The sequence below is a fragment of the Perognathus longimembris genome, chromosome 14 (genome assembly GCF_023159225.1).
Source record: "Perognathus longimembris pacificus isolate PPM17 chromosome 14, ASM2315922v1, whole genome shotgun sequence".
Taxonomy (NCBI): domain Eukaryota; kingdom Metazoa; phylum Chordata; class Mammalia; order Rodentia; family Heteromyidae; genus Perognathus; species Perognathus longimembris.
The window spans coordinates 38,183,348-38,201,123 of NC_063174.1; the positions used below are offsets into that span (position 1 = coordinate 38,183,348).

At 41.4% G+C, this 17,776-nt stretch overlaps 2 protein-coding genes and 1 pseudogene across 2 annotated transcripts; all 3 read right to left on the minus strand.

Annotated features, from left to right (window-relative positions):
* Positions 1–4,271: 4,271 nt before the first annotated feature.
* Positions 4,272–7,031, minus strand: LOC125363266 (disintegrin and metalloproteinase domain-containing protein 21-like). The gene is made up of 2 exons (XM_048362369.1): positions 4,722–7,031; positions 4,272–4,674 (listed from the first exon to the last, which is right to left on the minus strand). Exon 1 carries the CDS (start codon positions 6,880–6,882, stop codon positions 4,741–4,743), a length of 2,142 nt encoding a protein of 713 aa, XP_048218326.1. The 5' UTR covers positions 6,883–7,031; the 3' UTR covers positions 4,272–4,674; positions 4,722–4,740.
* A 5,135-nt stretch (positions 7,032–12,166) lies between these two features.
* On the minus strand, positions 12,167–12,865 carry LOC125363272 (annotated as a pseudogene).
* A 3,282-nt stretch (positions 12,866–16,147) lies between these two features.
* On the minus strand, positions 16,148–17,160 carry LOC125363023 (disintegrin and metalloproteinase domain-containing protein 20-like). The gene is given in 3 exon segments (XM_048362003.1): positions 16,148–16,263; positions 16,376–16,937; positions 16,939–17,160. Coding segments are annotated over 3 exon segments (900 nt in total).
* Positions 17,161–17,776: the final 616 nt, after the last annotated feature.

Genomic DNA, 17,776 nt, shown 5'->3' on the forward strand with positions numbered 1-17,776 from the left:
TCACTTAGCATAGCTATTGGGCTCTTGTGATCCTCTGCTGTGACTCGCCTAAACCTGTGCTAATTATTCCCTATAAGGGAGACTATAGAGTCCATGTTTCTCTGGGTCTGGCTCACTTCACTTGGTATAATTTTTTCTGGTATAATTTTTTCTAAGTCCTTCCATTTCCTTACAAATGGGGCAATGTCATTCTTTCTGATAGAGGCATAAAATTCCATTGTGTCTATGCACCACATTTTCCCGATCCATTCATCTACTGAGGGGCATCTGGGTTGGTTCCATATTTTAGCTATGACAAATTGTGCTGCGACGAACATTGTTGTGCTGGTGGCTTTAGTGTGTTCTTGTTTGTGGTCTTTTGGGTAGATGCCCCAAAGTGGGGCTGCTGGGTTGTAGGGGAGCTCTATGTTTAGCCTTCTGAGGAATCTTCATATTGACATGTGCCGAGTTTACTGTGCCTTGGCCCTGAGTTGTTTCTCTCCTATCCCCAGTAGCCAGCCCTTGGTCTGCCTCCTTTTATGCGTTTGTGTGTGCTTCCTTTCCTGTCAGTGCACCAATGGTATTCAAGCTTCTAGACAAGGCTTTGGTTTCAGTGGCTCCCTCCAGGGTCCAGCTCCTCCCAACTGTGGTGTGCTGTCTTTGGCAAGCACATTGCCACAATCCGTGCCTCCTGCTGGGGGCTGGCGCGGCACATTCTGGCTGGCCAGAAACTTCCCTGTGCACTGCGATTCCCAGCAGCAGGAGAGGAGGGAGCAGCTTTTGCAGATGCAGGTGGGTGGAGCACGCTCCACTGGCTGCAGGTCTCACACACAGTTCAAGGCTTCAGCTGGACCAATGGCCCAGGGGCTTTGTCTCCCACTTGGGAGAAAGTCTTGGAAGAGTCTTGGAAGAGGCCATGCACGCTTCCTGTGGCACCCTAGCTGGTGTGGGGGGGGGGAGGGCTTTGGCCTCTTTGTTCCTTGGGGGCGGCGGAGGGGGGGTAAGGGTGGGGGGGAGGGGGCGGCCCGGGGAGGGGTTCTGCAGTCCAGGCACCCAGATGCGCTGCTGGCCAAAGGTGGGGGAAGGGTCTTCATGCTTTTTCATCGCTCTGTGTGCAAGGTCGAAGTTGGGTTTTTTTGTTTTGTTTTGTTTTTCTCTTCTTTTTTCGGCTCCTGGGATACTCCGGTTGTTCGCTTTTCCATTGTTACTGATCTCTGGGGGAATCTGCATGCATGTTGGGATCCGAACTCTCCATGTGCTTGGAGAGAGCTAGGGTGTTTACCTATGGCAATGAGGCCTTCTGGGTCCCTGTCTTACCAATCAACTTATGCCTCCCGCTTTTTGCATACCGTTTACAAAACATCATTATCTACTCTGATGTTATATAGATGTCCCTGTTTTGCGAAGTCCTACTGTTTAAATGTAAATTAATATATGTGATGCTCTTATTTCTGTATACCATGAATATTCACCTTTTGATATTCCCATTTTGCTTTATATCCTTGTCATTAATTCAGTGTGTTTGCTAGTCAACCGTGTGGTATTTCATAAAAGCTTTAGTTTGCATTCCTTACCGGATAATGATGTTAAACAAGCATCAGTAGCTATTTATAACCTTGCCTTAAAAAGAAAAGGAATATTATGTTCATTAAAGGAATGAGTTTGGCCTTTCTTGATCATACTGTTACAATGAACCCTTTCAAATATGGAGGGCAGAGGGAGAAGTTGTGACTGATGATGTTTATGAAGAGTTGGGGTTGTTTTATGAAGCATAGAAACACTAATAATAGTAAATATAGAAGTATGGACCTTAGTATAATCTAATTATCTTCCAGGTTCTCCCTCCTCTTTTTTATTATCTTTAGTAATTGTACAAAGGAGTTGCCATTTAACAAATGTTACACCATCTTTATTACCAAAGTCTTTTATTACATCTTTAAATAGGGTAAGGTAGCTTTGTTTCTTCTTTTTCAAAATTATTTGAGCTCTTCTACTCCTTTTCCTTTCATATAAATTTTAGACCTAACTTGTGTGAATCTAATAAAATACTGTTAGAATGCCACAAGTTTTTACACCTTTGCTTTTTACTGTTCATGTATTTTCTAATTTCCTTCATGATTTCCTGTCACAATTTAGAAGTATATTTGTTTAATGCCCAAGTACTTAACTTACCCAATATACTTTAGTTTTATTATTTTTGCAGTCCTGGGGCTTGAACTCGGGGCCTGAGCACTGTCCCTGGCTTCTTTTTGCTCAAGACTAGCACTCTACCACTTGAGCCATAGTGCCACTTCCAGCTTTTTCTATATATATAGTACTGAGGAATCGAACCCAGGGCCTCATGTATATGAGGCGAGCACTTTACCACTAGGCCATATTCCCAGCCCCCCCCATATACTTTTGTGATTGTTGTCTAACATTATCAATTTTATTGAGAGCAATCCCTATATATATATATATTTTTTTTTTAACTTATTGAAGCGTATGAGATTTCTTTTGGACCAAATGTAGGGAACTCTGAAGCTGAGCTGTGAATCCTGGAAAAGGTTTGAGAGGTTGGAACGATGCCTTGACAGCACTTGGGATGCTGAGAGCTGGCCATGGAAGGGTTAAAACAGACAGCTCTGGAGAGGGTTAAAAGACTGGAATACTGTTCCCCTTCCTTAGTGCTAGAAAGGCTGGCAGCTGGACCTTGAGGGCTGACAGCTTAACTTTGATGGCTAGATAAGGTGGACTACATATTTGCACTTTCCCTGAGTTGTTGTCTCCTTTCTCATAAGGGAACCGATGTTTCTCACACATTGTTTTGGTTCTGATTGTACTATTAGTATAGATGTTTTGTTTTTGCATGTATCCATGGTAACCTTCCCTGTGTGAACTCAAATAAGTATGCTTGCTTGTGGGAACTTGGTGCCCAAGTGCTGGTGAGACTTGGGACCCCTGGGCCCCAATGAATTTCCTTTTTCCTCTACACCTGACTCTGTGTGTTCTAATTCTCTTCGGTCCTGTATCCCATCGTGCTACCTTGGGTTGCAGTTAGCAACCATCAACTTTCTTCCTTCTTTCCTTTCTCCCCCTCTCCCTTCTGTCTTCCTCCCTATCCATTTTGGTTTTTTAGTTGGTGTCTATTTACCTATTGTCCTGGAACTCACATTGTAGTCCAGACTGGCCTTAAACTGATAAGCCTTATGTCTCAACTCCCAGAATCCTGGGAATCACAGAAAATACCATTTGGATGAAGATTCATATTTTTCCACATAAGGATGTCTAATATTTTAAATGACATTTGTTGAATATACTATATTTTCTCCATTCAGTTATTTCCATGTGTTGATGAGAATGTATATCCTGTTGTTGGAGTAGTCATGGTATATAGGTCAAATTGTTTGATATTGTTGCCCAAATATTCTATTTATCAGTATCCCAGGTATTTCTTCTATGAAACGTCATGGTTATCACGTTACTATCAAACTATATTGTGACCGTCACAATAGTTATAGAACCTTAAGGAGAGATTATAGACATAGACAGAGGGTGCTTTCCACTGCAAAGAGAATGTCAACTGCTTTTGAGCATTATTCCTGGTGTTGATGAAAAATACACATTAGCCATATGCCATGTGCCAGGAGCTGTGTTCAGCTTCCATTTGTTCATTGTACTTGGGTTAACTTAGGATCTTATGCTTGCTAGACAAATGTCTGTCACTTGAGTTGTGATCTTGGCTCCTTAGGTTTTGTTTTTACCTAGGTGTTTGAGATAAGATTTCTCTTTTTCCAGGACCCTCCTATCTATGTCTTTGGAGTAGCTAGGATTACAGGTTCATACTACAACACCTGACTTGCATCCATCCATCTCTTATAATAAAATTACCAAATCCAGGAGAATACATGATCGCAGCTTTCATTTAAGTTCACAGTGACTTACCATCATTCACGGAGAGCTGAGCTAAATAGGAATATGATGTGGATCAACACACTGAAATTGTAGTCATTAATGGTGGCATTCATCTCTGCTATTCTATTTATGATGTTAGTGTTTCTGCTTTATAATCTGGACTGGAGGTGGATGAGTATGGTAATTTAGGAGGCCCAACTGGGTCTTTGTGATGATAACTCCTTCTTCATAAGTCAATTTAACACTGAGAAGATCCTGAACACAGCTATATGCACTTGGAACACAGAGGGTTTCATGGATCCTTTGGATGTGGCATGATATTCCCTTGGACATCGATTTTATTAATTACCTAGCCTTATTTGTAAGGTATTTTGAATTCTATGGTATGCACATTAACTGAAGCTTTTCAAAATTTCGTGAGAAAATATAATTTTCCCAAATTACTAAATGACAGCAGAGAGGAGGATTGACACCTGGACATTGTAATGCCTGTCTCTTGCCTCCCCATGAATTATATTTGTGCCAAAGAAACATTAAAACAACCAAGCTGGTGGCTGCATAGGGAATGAATCGTTATTTGCTGCTTACCATGTGAACAGTAGGTGGAGACCTACTGTCATTGTACTTGATGTTTCTAATACTATAGGGAAGACCCCTGTATCTTCTTGTATACTCTGAGAAGGTGCTCAGTTTCAAACATGCTCTAACATTTTTTAAGAAACTAAAAAATGTATAGGATATTCAATTAGAGATGCTTTCTTTAGTTGATGAGAGACTTAGGATATTCAATTAGAGAGGCTTTCTTACATTGATGAGAGACAGGATATTTAATTAGAGAGGCTATCTTAAGTTGGTGAGAAACTTAGTCTACCTGGATCTAGAATATATTTGATAATATATACAAATTCCAACAGTCAACAGACAAGCCAGACTTAACCCCCAAAGAAATACAGTTTCTGACAAGGAAACTCTCCTTTTTGCTGAAGCTGGGCCACTGTCATCACTACCTCCATAGCCTCTGTTAAGGCAGTAGGGTGGAGACCACCCATAGTTGCAGTGGCAATGGTGTTTATTATTGCAGATCCCTTTCATATTGCAGGTCTCTGGCAGGCAGACTTGTGACAGGACAGACAGACTGACACACTTCTTGTGGATGCAGATCTTCCCAGCTCCACAGGAGGTGCCATCTTGCACTTCACCAAAGTCAGGGATGCCCTGCCCGAAGTGATGTTTAGTACCCCAGCAGGTAACGCCATTGATGTGGGTTTGCTGCAAAATAGAATGATCTCGGAGCTGGGGAACATTTTCCACATTATCACACTGAATTCTCCCACAAAGGATATCCGATGTGTTACATTTCAAGTATACTGTGCCATTTATCCCACAGTGGCCAACCTGGCTTCCTTGGGAGTTGATTTCCTTATAGCAATTCTGAGATGCACTCTTGGAACCTTTGCCAAAAATCTTCCTGCACTGTTGGTCATGGCTATGACATTGTTTTTGGTAGCAATAGGCAGTGGCACTACAGGGGATCCCATCCTGCACATATCCATCTTCTGGGCATTGATGGGATGTCCCATTGCACCACTCTGGAAGGTCACATTCATTGACCTGTTTTCTACAAAGTTTTCCTAATGGCATGAATTTGCAATCTTTGCAGCAAAGCCCAAAAGCACAAGTAGCCCCAGGCTTCAGAGTACAGTTCAACAGGCAACAAGGATCTTGGTTACACTGCTGTATAGACCCACAGTCACACTCCTCTCCTCTTTCAACAACACCATTCCCACAGCGCTTCAGCCAAAAGACACCTCCTGGTCTTGGATGACTGTGTAAACAAGATCCTTGGTTTAAAGTTGTCTTCTTAAAGGTGTCATAGCTACAGTTAGTGAATCTCTCTGCTGGTACTCTGAAAGCACTCATGATGCAACCCTTTTCCCCACAAGAACAGAATTTCTCATCATGCTGCATACCAAAAGTGTGACCTAACTCATGGGCTACTGTGTTAGCAAAAAGAGACCATGGGTCTTCTTGGAAATTATCAACTCCACAATTAAGAGGAGGGCGGCATATGCTTGCAACATAGGCTAAGCCAAGTATGCTTATTGAGCTTTTTATAAAAAGGTGAGCAGCATCATGCTGTAGCTGGGAAAGACTGACTTGTTTCCACTGAGTGAAATCTTCCAAAACCTTATTTATATCTATGATTGGGAAAACATTTCCTTGATTCCAAATCACAATGCCGATTAAAATTACATAAGTATCCAACTGGTGATACACAGAATCCACTATATTGACAACAAGAAATACATCGTCTTGCACCCTTGATAAGTTGCTTTGTGAGTAAGTGAAGAAATCATGGTCTGTCACTACAGCCAGCTCCAGAAACCACAAATGGGTCCACCATTCGCCAGAAGAATTTGGTTTCAGATCAGCATTCTCAGCTCCTTCAAATCCCAGGCGTTGGTGTGCTACTTCCTTCTCTGCTAAACCACATCTTACAGGTGAGGATTGTGTCTCATTACCATATAACCGATAAACCAAGTGTTCAAATGCCGTAGAGTGCCTGATGGGTTCGATTTCATAATTGAGGCCACTTATTTGTAACAGTCCCCGAAAGCCTCCAAAACAGATGTTAAAAACTACCAAAGACTCAGGGGCTCCATCCACATAACCATGATAGTAACAGTCTCTAGGGACAAAGGGCTGGTCCTCAAGGAGAGCATGTTGTTCTGTGTAGGTGAACACACGGAGATTTGGGGAAACCAGCAGCTTCTTGGGTCTCATGTGGACAATGTGCTTGTGGCCCTCCAATAGCAGGCTGTAAGAGAGCCATCCCTGAGTCTCTGTACCTCTGCCCCTGCTGGTCACCTTCAAGGGGATCACTACTTCAGGGGAACTCAGGTACTGGGTGGCCCCAGCCTGGGAGAGGCTAGAAGGGAACAGAGGCACTGCAAGCCAGAGCAGCGCAAGAGTGACTCTCAGGGGTGCTCCAGTCTTCAAAGCCACCATTATGGAGCCATCTTTCCACAGTAGAAGACAGAGAGTGAGGCACTTCTGGTCAGGTTCCTCCCCCTGAGGTACTGAGCACTGACCTTTATGGATCCATGTCCTGGGAGAGGAAGACCCATAGCTGCAGTGCTGAAAATGAAATAAAGAGAAGGGTGGGGCCCGGCATAGGACTAAGGAATTTGGGGGGGGGGTGGACAATGGAGGGCCAAAAATAATAGATGAGTTAAATGGCTTAAATTTCCTTTAAATGGGGGATGGAGAGTTAGGGTGTTTTGTTTTTTTAAAGTCATTATTAGCCATATGTTTGTAATGGCTGACGTTGAAAGAGGAGTACCTACAGAATTACCTCAATAGGTGGCTATAATGTGCACAAGAAACAGTTAAAGCAAAAACAGAAGAGACTTGAGTAGGGTAACTATCTTGATTTGTCCAACTAGTATTGGATTATGTTTGCCTTTGCATAACTATTGACAGCAACCCATTTAACTGTCAATACTGGAGACATCAAAAACAATAGACAATTCTTGTGTCAATTTGTATTAGTCTTGCGATTTACATTCTTTTTTCTTTATTTACTGTCTTTCCTCATTATTTTCCCCTTCACCCAAGACAATTAGACCCCAAGGTCCTTAACTTCATCTTCTACAAGAGCTGACATAGCATTGTTTACCATGAAAAAGAGGGGGAGTCAAGCACCTTGGATTCTAAGTGAGTCCTACTTAAAAATGCATTTGTTTGATTATAGTTTTTTTAAATAACTTTATTGTCAAAGTGATGTACAGAGGGGTTACAGTTTCATACATAAGGCAGTGAGTACATTTCTTATCCAACTTGTTACTTCCTCCTGATTATAGTTTTACAAAGAGGAAAAATGTAAAAAAAAAATGGGCATCCTCTAAGAGGACATCCTTTAAAAGGATTCAAGAATAATCTGTGAATAATCTGTTCTCATGAGTTAGCAATCAGCAAACACCAAAGACAAAAAGAAATGTCTTCAGAATGGAATTTGAAAATCCATGCAGCTGATAGCCCTTGAGAAGAGGATCTCTGTCTTACTAGAGCAAAGGCACTGGAATGCCTGTTGCTTTAAGAATACTAGGGAAGCCTCTCAGCTTGCTTAAATACATATATCAACAGTTCTGGAAAGTGGAGAAATTCTGTATTCAGCATACATCCTGGTTGGGAATGCATCCATGTCTTTCATTACTCATCAAACAAACAAACAAACAAACAAAAACACCTGTATATCTAGAGACTACAAAATTCAAGATGCAATGTCAGATATTAAAGAAAATAAAAATGTAAACCATTAACAAAATGTCAATTTAGTGATGAAATGTGGAAGCAGGAACAATAATACTAAGCATTAGCAGAAGTGTTCTACTGTATGCAGTATTTTGTACTGAATGCATTGGAAGAATCCTTCTCTTATTCTAAGAAAAGTGCCCAAAGATTACATCAAATGACTGAAAAAAAGAAAGAAAAAGAAAAATGAGACTAAGAGTTGGGCACGGGTGGTTCATGCCTGTAATGCTAGTAACTCAGGAAGTTGAGATCTAAGGATCATGGCTCAAAGCCAACCAGAGCAGGAAAGTTAATAAGACTCTTACTTCCAATTAACCACCAAAAAGCCAGTAGTGGAGTTGTAGCTCACATGGTACAGTGCTAGCCTTGAGCAAAAAGTTCAGGGATAGCAGTACCCAGCCCCAGAGTTCAAGCTCCAGGACCTGTGTGAGTGTGTACACACATACCAGACTAAGAAGCTCTGAGTATGTAAACAAACAAAAACAACACATTTATAATATAATAATTCTGCAAGTGCCAGTGGCTCATGCCTAGCTATAATCCTATCAACCCAGCAGGTTGGGACCTGAGGATCTCTATTCAGTGATAGATATACCAGACAAATCTCCAATTAACCAACAAAAAAGCTGGAGATGTGACTTTGAATGGAAAAGTGGGGGCAGTTCAAGCCCTAGTACTGGCACACTAAATAACAAAAAAATTACAAACATAGGGCTGGGAATGTGGCTTAGTGGTAGAGTGCTTGCCTAGCATGCATGAAGCCCTGGGTTGCGGAAGTGGGGCTGTAGCTCCAGTGGTAGAGTGCTACCTTGAGCAAAAAGAAGCTCAGGGACAGTGCCCAGGCCCTGAGTTCCAGCCCCAGGGCTGGCAAAAAAAATGTATAAAGATTTTTATATTTATATTTAAATACACACCCATACACACCTATATTTGAGATAACCCAATTCAGATTCACGTCATTACGCAGACCTCCATAAAGACCATAGAAGGATCTCAATAGTGCATTTGATATATTATGAAATGCATGAAAGACTTATGAAGGTTTCTGAAATTTAATAGTTTCCAATACCAGTAATATGTTGTAAAGCTGAAATTCTTTTTCTATACTATCCATAATATGAAACAAATATCAAACATTCTAAGTAAAGGAAAATGCCTTTTTTGGTCTTATGGTGGAAATTATAACAAAGAATTCCCATAAGGGAAGTGATGAAAAAAGAAAGTTAAAAAAATATATGAATTATGCCAGCCCCTGCGAGACTGAGGCATGAGGTCTGGAAGTTGGAAGCCAGTCTGCACTACATATGAAATCTGGACTCAAAAATAAAACATAACAGAATAACTATAGAAAGAATATATTATAAATTGTATTAGGAGTTACTATCAATATTGAAGAGGCTTAACTTTTGTGAGATCGGGGGATCAGAGTGTAAGGTTAGACCAGAACCCTTCCCTCCCTGCAAAAAAAAAATTTTTTTTTCTATGTCCAATGACTGGACACAGTGATGATGTGCCTGTTTTTCCTATTGTGGAGGAAGTAATGCAAACAGCTCAGGCATAATGCAAGACCATATCGTGAGGATAACCAACATTAAAGAAAAGCTGGTGGAGTGTCTCAAGTAGTAGAGCACCTGCCTAACAAGCATCTGGTCTTGAGTTCAAAAGCCAGTACTGCAATAGGTAGAGGGAGGGAGAAGGGAAGGAAGGAAGGAAAAAGAAGAAAAGGTGGAAAATAAACTAATAAACTACATGAACCTCTATCATATATTTTCCTTTTCCTAGAGCTCAGCTGGAAAGCAGGTAAAACCAGAAAAATAAATTCAAAGAATCTTTAAACCAGATTCTTAGTCTCAGGATTTCAGGGGCAAAAACTCCTGAAAGAACAGGTTTTATTAATCACTAGAGCAAATCAGTGCTAGTTAAAATACATGCTCTCGGCTGGGAATATGGCCTAGTGGCAAGAGTGCTTGCCTCACATACATGAAAGCCCTGGGTTCAATTCCCCAGCACCACATACATAAAAAAAATGGCCAGAAGTGTCACTGTGGCTCAGGTGGTAGAGTGCTAGCCTTGAGCAAAAAGAAGCCAGGGACAGTGCTCAGGGCCTGAGTCCAAGGCCCAGGACTGGCAAAAAATAAATAAGTAAATAAATAAAATAAAATAAAATACATGCTCTCTACCATATAACATTCTTGAATTAATCAACACCCATCTACTGTAAAGTCCATTCCCGGAGGGCTCCATGCAGACGCCCCCACCTCATTAAGTCCACCCAGTTACCTGGGTAACCAGCAGACCTGGAGGCAGTTTATCTCCCTTTTCCCTGAGGTCACATACTAATCCACCTGGCCACACCCCGACCCCACAGCCCCTGCCCTAGATAAGGCAGGGCTGGGTGGGGGTCGCCCCTTCTCTCTCTCCTCTCTGGCCATGGATCATCTCGGCTACAGACCAGCAGTTTGGTAATAAAACTTGTCTCTCCAGCCTGAATACCGCGTGGCGTTCTCCTTTACTGGCTACCTACTTTAAAAACCTAACATATATGGTGCCGTGTAGGCAATTTATTTGGGGTTTGTATGTGGAGGATAGTGAGGCCACTGAGTCACAAAACAAAGTAAAAAGTATCCATATTGATTCCAAGTGTTCAGCTTTACAAAGATACCTGAATCCGTGGGCTGGGAATATGGCCTAGTGGCAAGAGAGCCTGTTTCGTATACATGAAGCCCTGGGTTCAATTCCCCAGTACCACATATATGGAAAACGGCCAGAAGTGGCGCTGTGGCGCAAGTGGCAGAGTGCTAGCCGTGAGCCAAAGGAAACCAGGGACAGTGCTCAGGCCCTGAGTCCAAGGCCAAGGACTGGCAAAAAAAAAAAAAAAAAAAAAAAAAGATACCTGAATCCACACCCTATCTACTTGTCTTCTACCCACTCTCTATCCCAGTCTCAGTGGAAAAAGTGATCTCTCCCAGATTCAGATTACATCTTCCACTACATGAGGACTGGTTCTATTAACTTTCCCTTCTCAGTGCTGTATCTTCACTTTCTCCTATTTTACCTATTCTTTACTGGCCATTAGAGTAACCAACATTTACCCACAATTGGAAGCCCTACATCTTAGCAATCCCCTCAGTCCCAGCCAAACTGCAAAGGTTGGTCACTGTTCCTATAACTTTCTACCACCAACCCATACTGAAGTCATTTACATCTTTAAAAGGAAAAGCACAGCAAAAATGAAGAAACTTCACATAACCCATGAACTAGTCTGATTACCAATTTAGGCATATAGCCAAACTTGATGAATGTCTTACCAGTGCAAGATGCAGTAGTTTCCAGGGTCCCTTCTGTGAAGATAGGTTATATAACCCTTATTGAGATTTCTACTTGAAACCAAACAGAACAAAGGACTATAAGCCCTTTCCACTTGGTCTCTCAGGTAACTAGGTTCTAGATTTAGCTGCTTAGCAACAAAGATGACCAGTAACTGGCTTTCCAAAATGTCTGGCTCTGGCTTCATTTCTTCATGACTTCCTTTCTGAACCCAATAGTTGGACTTGGATAACCTTAATTTGCTTCATAATTTTAGTCATGTTATTTAATTTGACTAGAATGTCTCGCTATCTTTTACTACTGATACAGATCACAGCAACTTTCTAGATCAAGATGAAATTCCATTTCTATTATTAAATCTTTTTCTAAGTGATCTAGACAAGATTGCTACTCTACAACTTTCTTTGTAACTATCATATCCAATACATATGTGTCTTTATAATTTTTTTATTTTGTTTACATAAGTTTTTTTTTAAATTGCATCTCGTCAGGATATATTTTTGAGATAGTCTCAAAGGGGTGTTCAGAATTTATGCTTTAAGAGTTCAATATATAAGATCAGTTCAAATATATAAAACCTGTATGATAAAAGACAAATTTAATAAAATAGGACTTTAACTTTGGTCATTTCTTTTTCTTTTTTTGAGAACCGTTTAGTTTTTATTCATAATCATAAACTTAACTCTGCAATCCAGCTAGACTTGGAGGGGAGTAAGGAAAACATGGAACCCAAAGAACTGCAGTGAGAGCCCAGATGGATTACAGGATATTTGCAAGCAGATGGGGTGGAAGGGTGCTCTCCTGAGCTACAGAAGGAATGGTCTGGTGGTTATGATAAACCAAATCAAATGTGTTAGAGTTGTCCGCAGTCAGTAATGGTGACCTTCTTGCTGGTCGTGCCATTCCCGGACCCAAAGTCCTGCATGGCTTCCACAACTTCCATGCCCTCTTTTCACCTTCCCAAACACCACATGCTTGCCATCCAACCAATCAGTCTTGACACTGCAGATGAAAAACTGGGAACCATTTGTATTTGGTCCAGCATTTGCCATGGACAAGATGCCAGGACCTGTATGCTTCAGGATGAAATTCTCATCTTCAAATTTCTGTCCATAGATGGACTTGCTGCCACCAGTCCCATTATGGCATGTGAAGTCACCACCCTGGCACATGAATCCTGGGATAATCCAGTGAAAGCAGGAAACCTTATAACCAAATCCTTTCTCTCCAGTGCTCAGAGCATGAAAGTTTTCTGCTGTCTTTGGAACTTTGTCTGCAAATAGCTCGAAGGAGACGTGGCCCAAGGGCTTGCCGGGGCAGCAATGTTGAAGAACACGGCTGGATTGACCATGGCTGGCAGCTGGTAACTACAAGCGGCAGTGGCGTCTGCAAAGCGGCCAGTCATTTCTTTTTCTAAAGCAAGTCTTCTTTTAATTTTTGTTATAAAGGTGTTACACAGTGAGGTTACAATAATTAGATGTCAGGCAAAGAGTACATGTCTTTTGGATAGTGTCACCCCTTCCCTTGCTCTCTCCCAATTTTTCCTTCCCCTCTCCCAATTTTTCCTTCCCATCCCCACCTACAAGTTGTATTGAAGTGCCAAACTTTGAAGTCAGGTCCCACTTTACCACGCGAACCCCACTTTACCACGTGAACCTGAGATAAGCAGGCCCTGTGAGCAAACCCAGGATAAGCCCATTAGGGCCCAGTCAGTCTAGAATTCTAACCGCTGGGAATGCTTAACTCTGACCATCCCTAGAATGCTTCAAGCCCAATGCCTCGAGCCCTGAGCCAATCAGATTTGTACCTGTGTCCTAATCTTGCTTGCTTGAACACCTGATTGTTGTAACTTTGTTTTTTGCCTTTATAAGCCCTGTGTAATCGTAGCTTGGGGCTTCCTCCTAACCTCTGCTGTGTCGGTAAGTAGGACGAGGCCCGAGTTGCAACTCGCTTGAATAAAGCCTTGCCTTGCTTTTGCATTTCGGAATGTCTGAGTCTCGGTGGCCTTCTTGGTGGTCGTCTCGCAACTTGGCACAACAGTATAGTTCATTTTCAACATAGTGTCTAGTGAGTACCACTACTGCATTTGCTCACCATTTGTCCCTCCATTTCTGTGTAAAGCAATTCTTATACATTGAATCTTCTCAGCTCTTATTTTAACTGGAGACAAAATTACATGAAACAACTCACAACCAGAAACATTTTTATTTAGTCCCCTTGACATCAGAAATTCAGTCCCCTTGACATCAGAAATTCAGTCTTTTGAACTCAATGCTAGTTCACAAATAACAGCAAGATTTTTGGAGAAAAGAAAGCAAAGATTTATTAATATTAATTTTAGTTAATATCTATTTCTTTTGTTTTTTGCAAGACTGGGGGACTCAGACTCAGTACCCAAACTCAGTACCTGATGCTTTGCTCATTGGCTGGCGCTCTACCAACTGAGCCAAGCTTTCAACCTCAATAATATTAATTTGCTGGGAAAATTGAGGACCACATGAACTGCTATCTCAAAAAAGTACAAGACACGTTCTGGTGGCTCATGTAATCCTAGCTACTCAGGAGGCAGAAACCTGAGGATTGATTAATTCAATGTCTGGGCAGATTCTTACCAAGAATGGAGGTCTAGCTCAAGTGGTAGCGTGCCAGCCTTGAAGGAAAAAGCCAAGTGAGACCAAGAGGCCCTGAGATCAGTAATGGAACAAAACAAAACAAAACAAAACCTAAAAAATAAAAAATAGAAAGGCATAGTCCGTGTGGGAATGGAAGTCTTTAGGGTAGGAGAGATCTTATCTGAACTGGTACCAAAGCATTACCACCCGGCAGAGAATATGAGGCTTTGACTATACATTTTAAACTATCTGAATAAAAGGTGCAAGTTCTTCAGGATGGCATGGAATAAAGGTGAATGCTATTTAGGGTACGTTTCTTTGAGGGCTGGCCCAATGTGAATGATTGTTGCTTGTATTACATAGTTGTTCTTCAGCCTCCTGAAATGTGCACAATTTAGTTTTAGCTCTGGATTGCTTCTTCTGATCTTTGTGAAGGTTTTTACCTATACAGATGGCATTTGGCTTGGTTTGAGCTATTAGGATTGTTTATTTTTTTCTTCGCTATTTGAAGTAAAATTTATTAGAAAAAAAGGCAGGTATTAATGCTAAGAAGATTGGGTTTGAGTTCAGATTTTTCTTTTTCTTTCTTGAATGGAACTTTTGAAAATACAAGGTGTACTGAAGTTGGAGCCCCCAATTCCTATATTCTCATTAAAAGCCTCACCCTAGTTAGAATGGCCTATACTCTGAACTCAGGCAACAACAAATGCTGGAGGGGGTGCAGGGAAAGAGGAACCCTTCTCCATTATTGGTGGGAGTGCAAATTAGTACAACCACTTTGGAAAACAGTATGGAGGTTTCTCAAAAAGCTCAATATAGACCTACCCTATGACCCAGCCATACCACTCCTAGGCATCGATCTTGAACAGCAGGTCCCAAGCTATCAAAATGACATTTGTACTTCCATGTTTATCGCGGCACAATTCACAATAGCCAAAATATGGAAACAACCCAGATGCCCCTCCACAGATGAATGGATTCAAAAAAATATGGTACCTATACACAATGGAATACTACACAGCGATTAGGAATGGTGAAATATTGTTATTCGCAGGGAAATGTTCAGAAGGAGGGCACATGATCAGCTGGTACTTGTGCTTCAACTCACAGGAAGGCCTAACTCAGCTCATCCCAAGAGCAGCAACAGAGCTCTAAAGCAGTCAGTAGTCCAATGCTGCTGATACACCTAAAAAATAATTACTGTGGTTCTAATTGTGACAACCAAACTGGAATCCCAAGTCAAACCTGTCTACTAGCATAAAGGAATCCAGCTAAATTGATGCTGATCATGTTAATCTCTCTTCTCTCTCTCCCTTCCTGTCTCCCCGCAGCCTCCCTGCCCTCTCTACTCATCACCCTAGCCTATTTTTATTGGTCCATTTAACTGTGCCAAACAGCAATAGGCTTTATATAGACACATCCTGGAAATGATAAAAATCAAGCAAAAAAAATTGTAACAGGAGGTTTAGAATGGACACTTAAAATGTATCTTTGGAGCTGTGCATAATGGTACACGGTTTGTAACGGCAGCACTTGGAAGGCTGAGGCAGGAAGATCTTAAGTTTAATACCAGCCGGAGCTATATGGTGAATTTATGGTCAACCAGACCTCCTTGAAAAGAAGTGTTTTTGTTTTGCCATGTCAGGAAATATATAAAGACAACTTCTGGGGGAAATGGACCTTTAATTGTACTTAAAACATTGAGAAGTAAGAGGAAGAACATGCTAGGGGTCCTTTGCTGTGCTATCTAAAGCTAATGGTCCTGATCTGATCTAAGTTTGTTTAGGTAGACATGTCCTCATGTTTTCCTATCCTTAAAAGTATGGAAGTTATTTAAATTGAGTTTTCCTCTTCCCCTTCTCCTCCCTCTTCCTCTTCCCCTTCTTCTTCCTCTTCTCCTTTTCCTTCCTCTTCCTCTTCTCCTTTTCCTTCTTCCTCTTCCCCTTCTTCTTCCTCAACTTGTTCCTGTTTCTTTGTGTGCATCTTGTAAAGCATACAGCAGCAACACAAAAACAAGCCAATCACAGGAATGAGCAACAGTAACAAAAGTTGGTTAGAGTTGTCCTTTGCATTTGATTCTTCTGAGAAGTTCCCTGGAGGTGGACCACTGTCTTCACTCCCTCCATAGCCTTTGGTACTACAATTGGGAGAAGCCCATGTAGGGTTGCAGTGACAATCCTGTTTATTATTGCAGATCCCCCTCATGTTGCAGGTCTCAGGATTACAGGTTTGTGGCAGATGAACCATACCAGTACACTTCTTATGGATACAGATCTTTCCTGGACCACACATTGTGCTGTCTTTCACTTGACCAACATCAGGTATAGACATCCCTAAATGATAATTCGTTCCCCAGCAGCTAGTATTATCCAGGTGAAACTGATACACTGTAGAATGTTCTACCAGATTAGAAATGGCGTGTACATTTTCACACTGAACTCTCCCACACATCATATCAGCAGTCAAACATTTCACATAGATTGTGCCTACAATATTACAGTGTCCAAAATGATTTCCTTGAGTGTTAATTTCTTTGTAGCACCCCTGAGATGCACTGTGTGCATCTTTGCCAAAAATCTCCTTGCACTGCATATGATGACTGCTACATGTCTTTTTATAGCAGTAGGCAGTGGCGTTACAGGGAAGCCCATCCTGCACAAAAACATCTTCTGGGCACTGATGGGACGTCCCATTGCACCACTCTGGCAGGTCACATTCACTGACCTCTTGTCTACACAGAGTCCCTGATGGCATGATCTGGCAGTCTTTGCAACAAAGTCCAGAAGCACAAGAAGCTCCAGGACTCAAGAGTACAGTTTAAAAGACAACAAGGATCTTTGGTACACTGGTGTATGTTTCCACAGTCACACTCCTCTCCTTCTTCAACAACTCGGTTGCCACAGCACTTAAGTCTAAAGATATTCGCTGGCTGTGGAGGAGTATAAATACATAACCTAGTACGCCAAGAATTGGCCCAATATTGGTTATAACTGCAGTTGCTGAATTTACTTGACACCTTTCTGTAGGCATACATGATGCACCACCTTAGTCTGCACACACATCATCTAGTGTCATGTAGCATACCCAAATTATGACCAAGCTCATGGCTCACGGTAAGTGCAAAAAGGAATAGTGATCTGTCTTAAAAAAATATCCACTCCACAGTTAAAAGGGCTCTGGCATATTCCTTTAATGTAGCCAATACCAAGCTCTGTGCCCTTTAAATTTTTAATGAAAAGATGTGCAACATCATGTCGCAATTGGACATTAAACTGCAAATGCTTCCAAACAGAAAAATACTCCACAACTTGATCTATGTCACCACTGATAAAAAAAAATGGGTTTTTATTATTACAAATCTCCATTCCAGTCAAAATTACATCAATCTCAAGAGGTTAATAAAGCAAATCCACCATATTGACAACATTAAATACTTCAAACTGCACTTCTGATACGTTACTTTTGGAGAAAAGAAATCTATCATGGTCCACAACTACCACCAGCTCCAAAACTTCAAAGGGATCACCACCTCTGGAGAGATGAAATGCTGGGAAGGCCATGACTGGGAGAAGCTAGGAATAGACAGAGATATTTCAAAGCACATCAACAGAAGAACGAGTCTGATATGTGCCAGGATCTCACTCACTGGC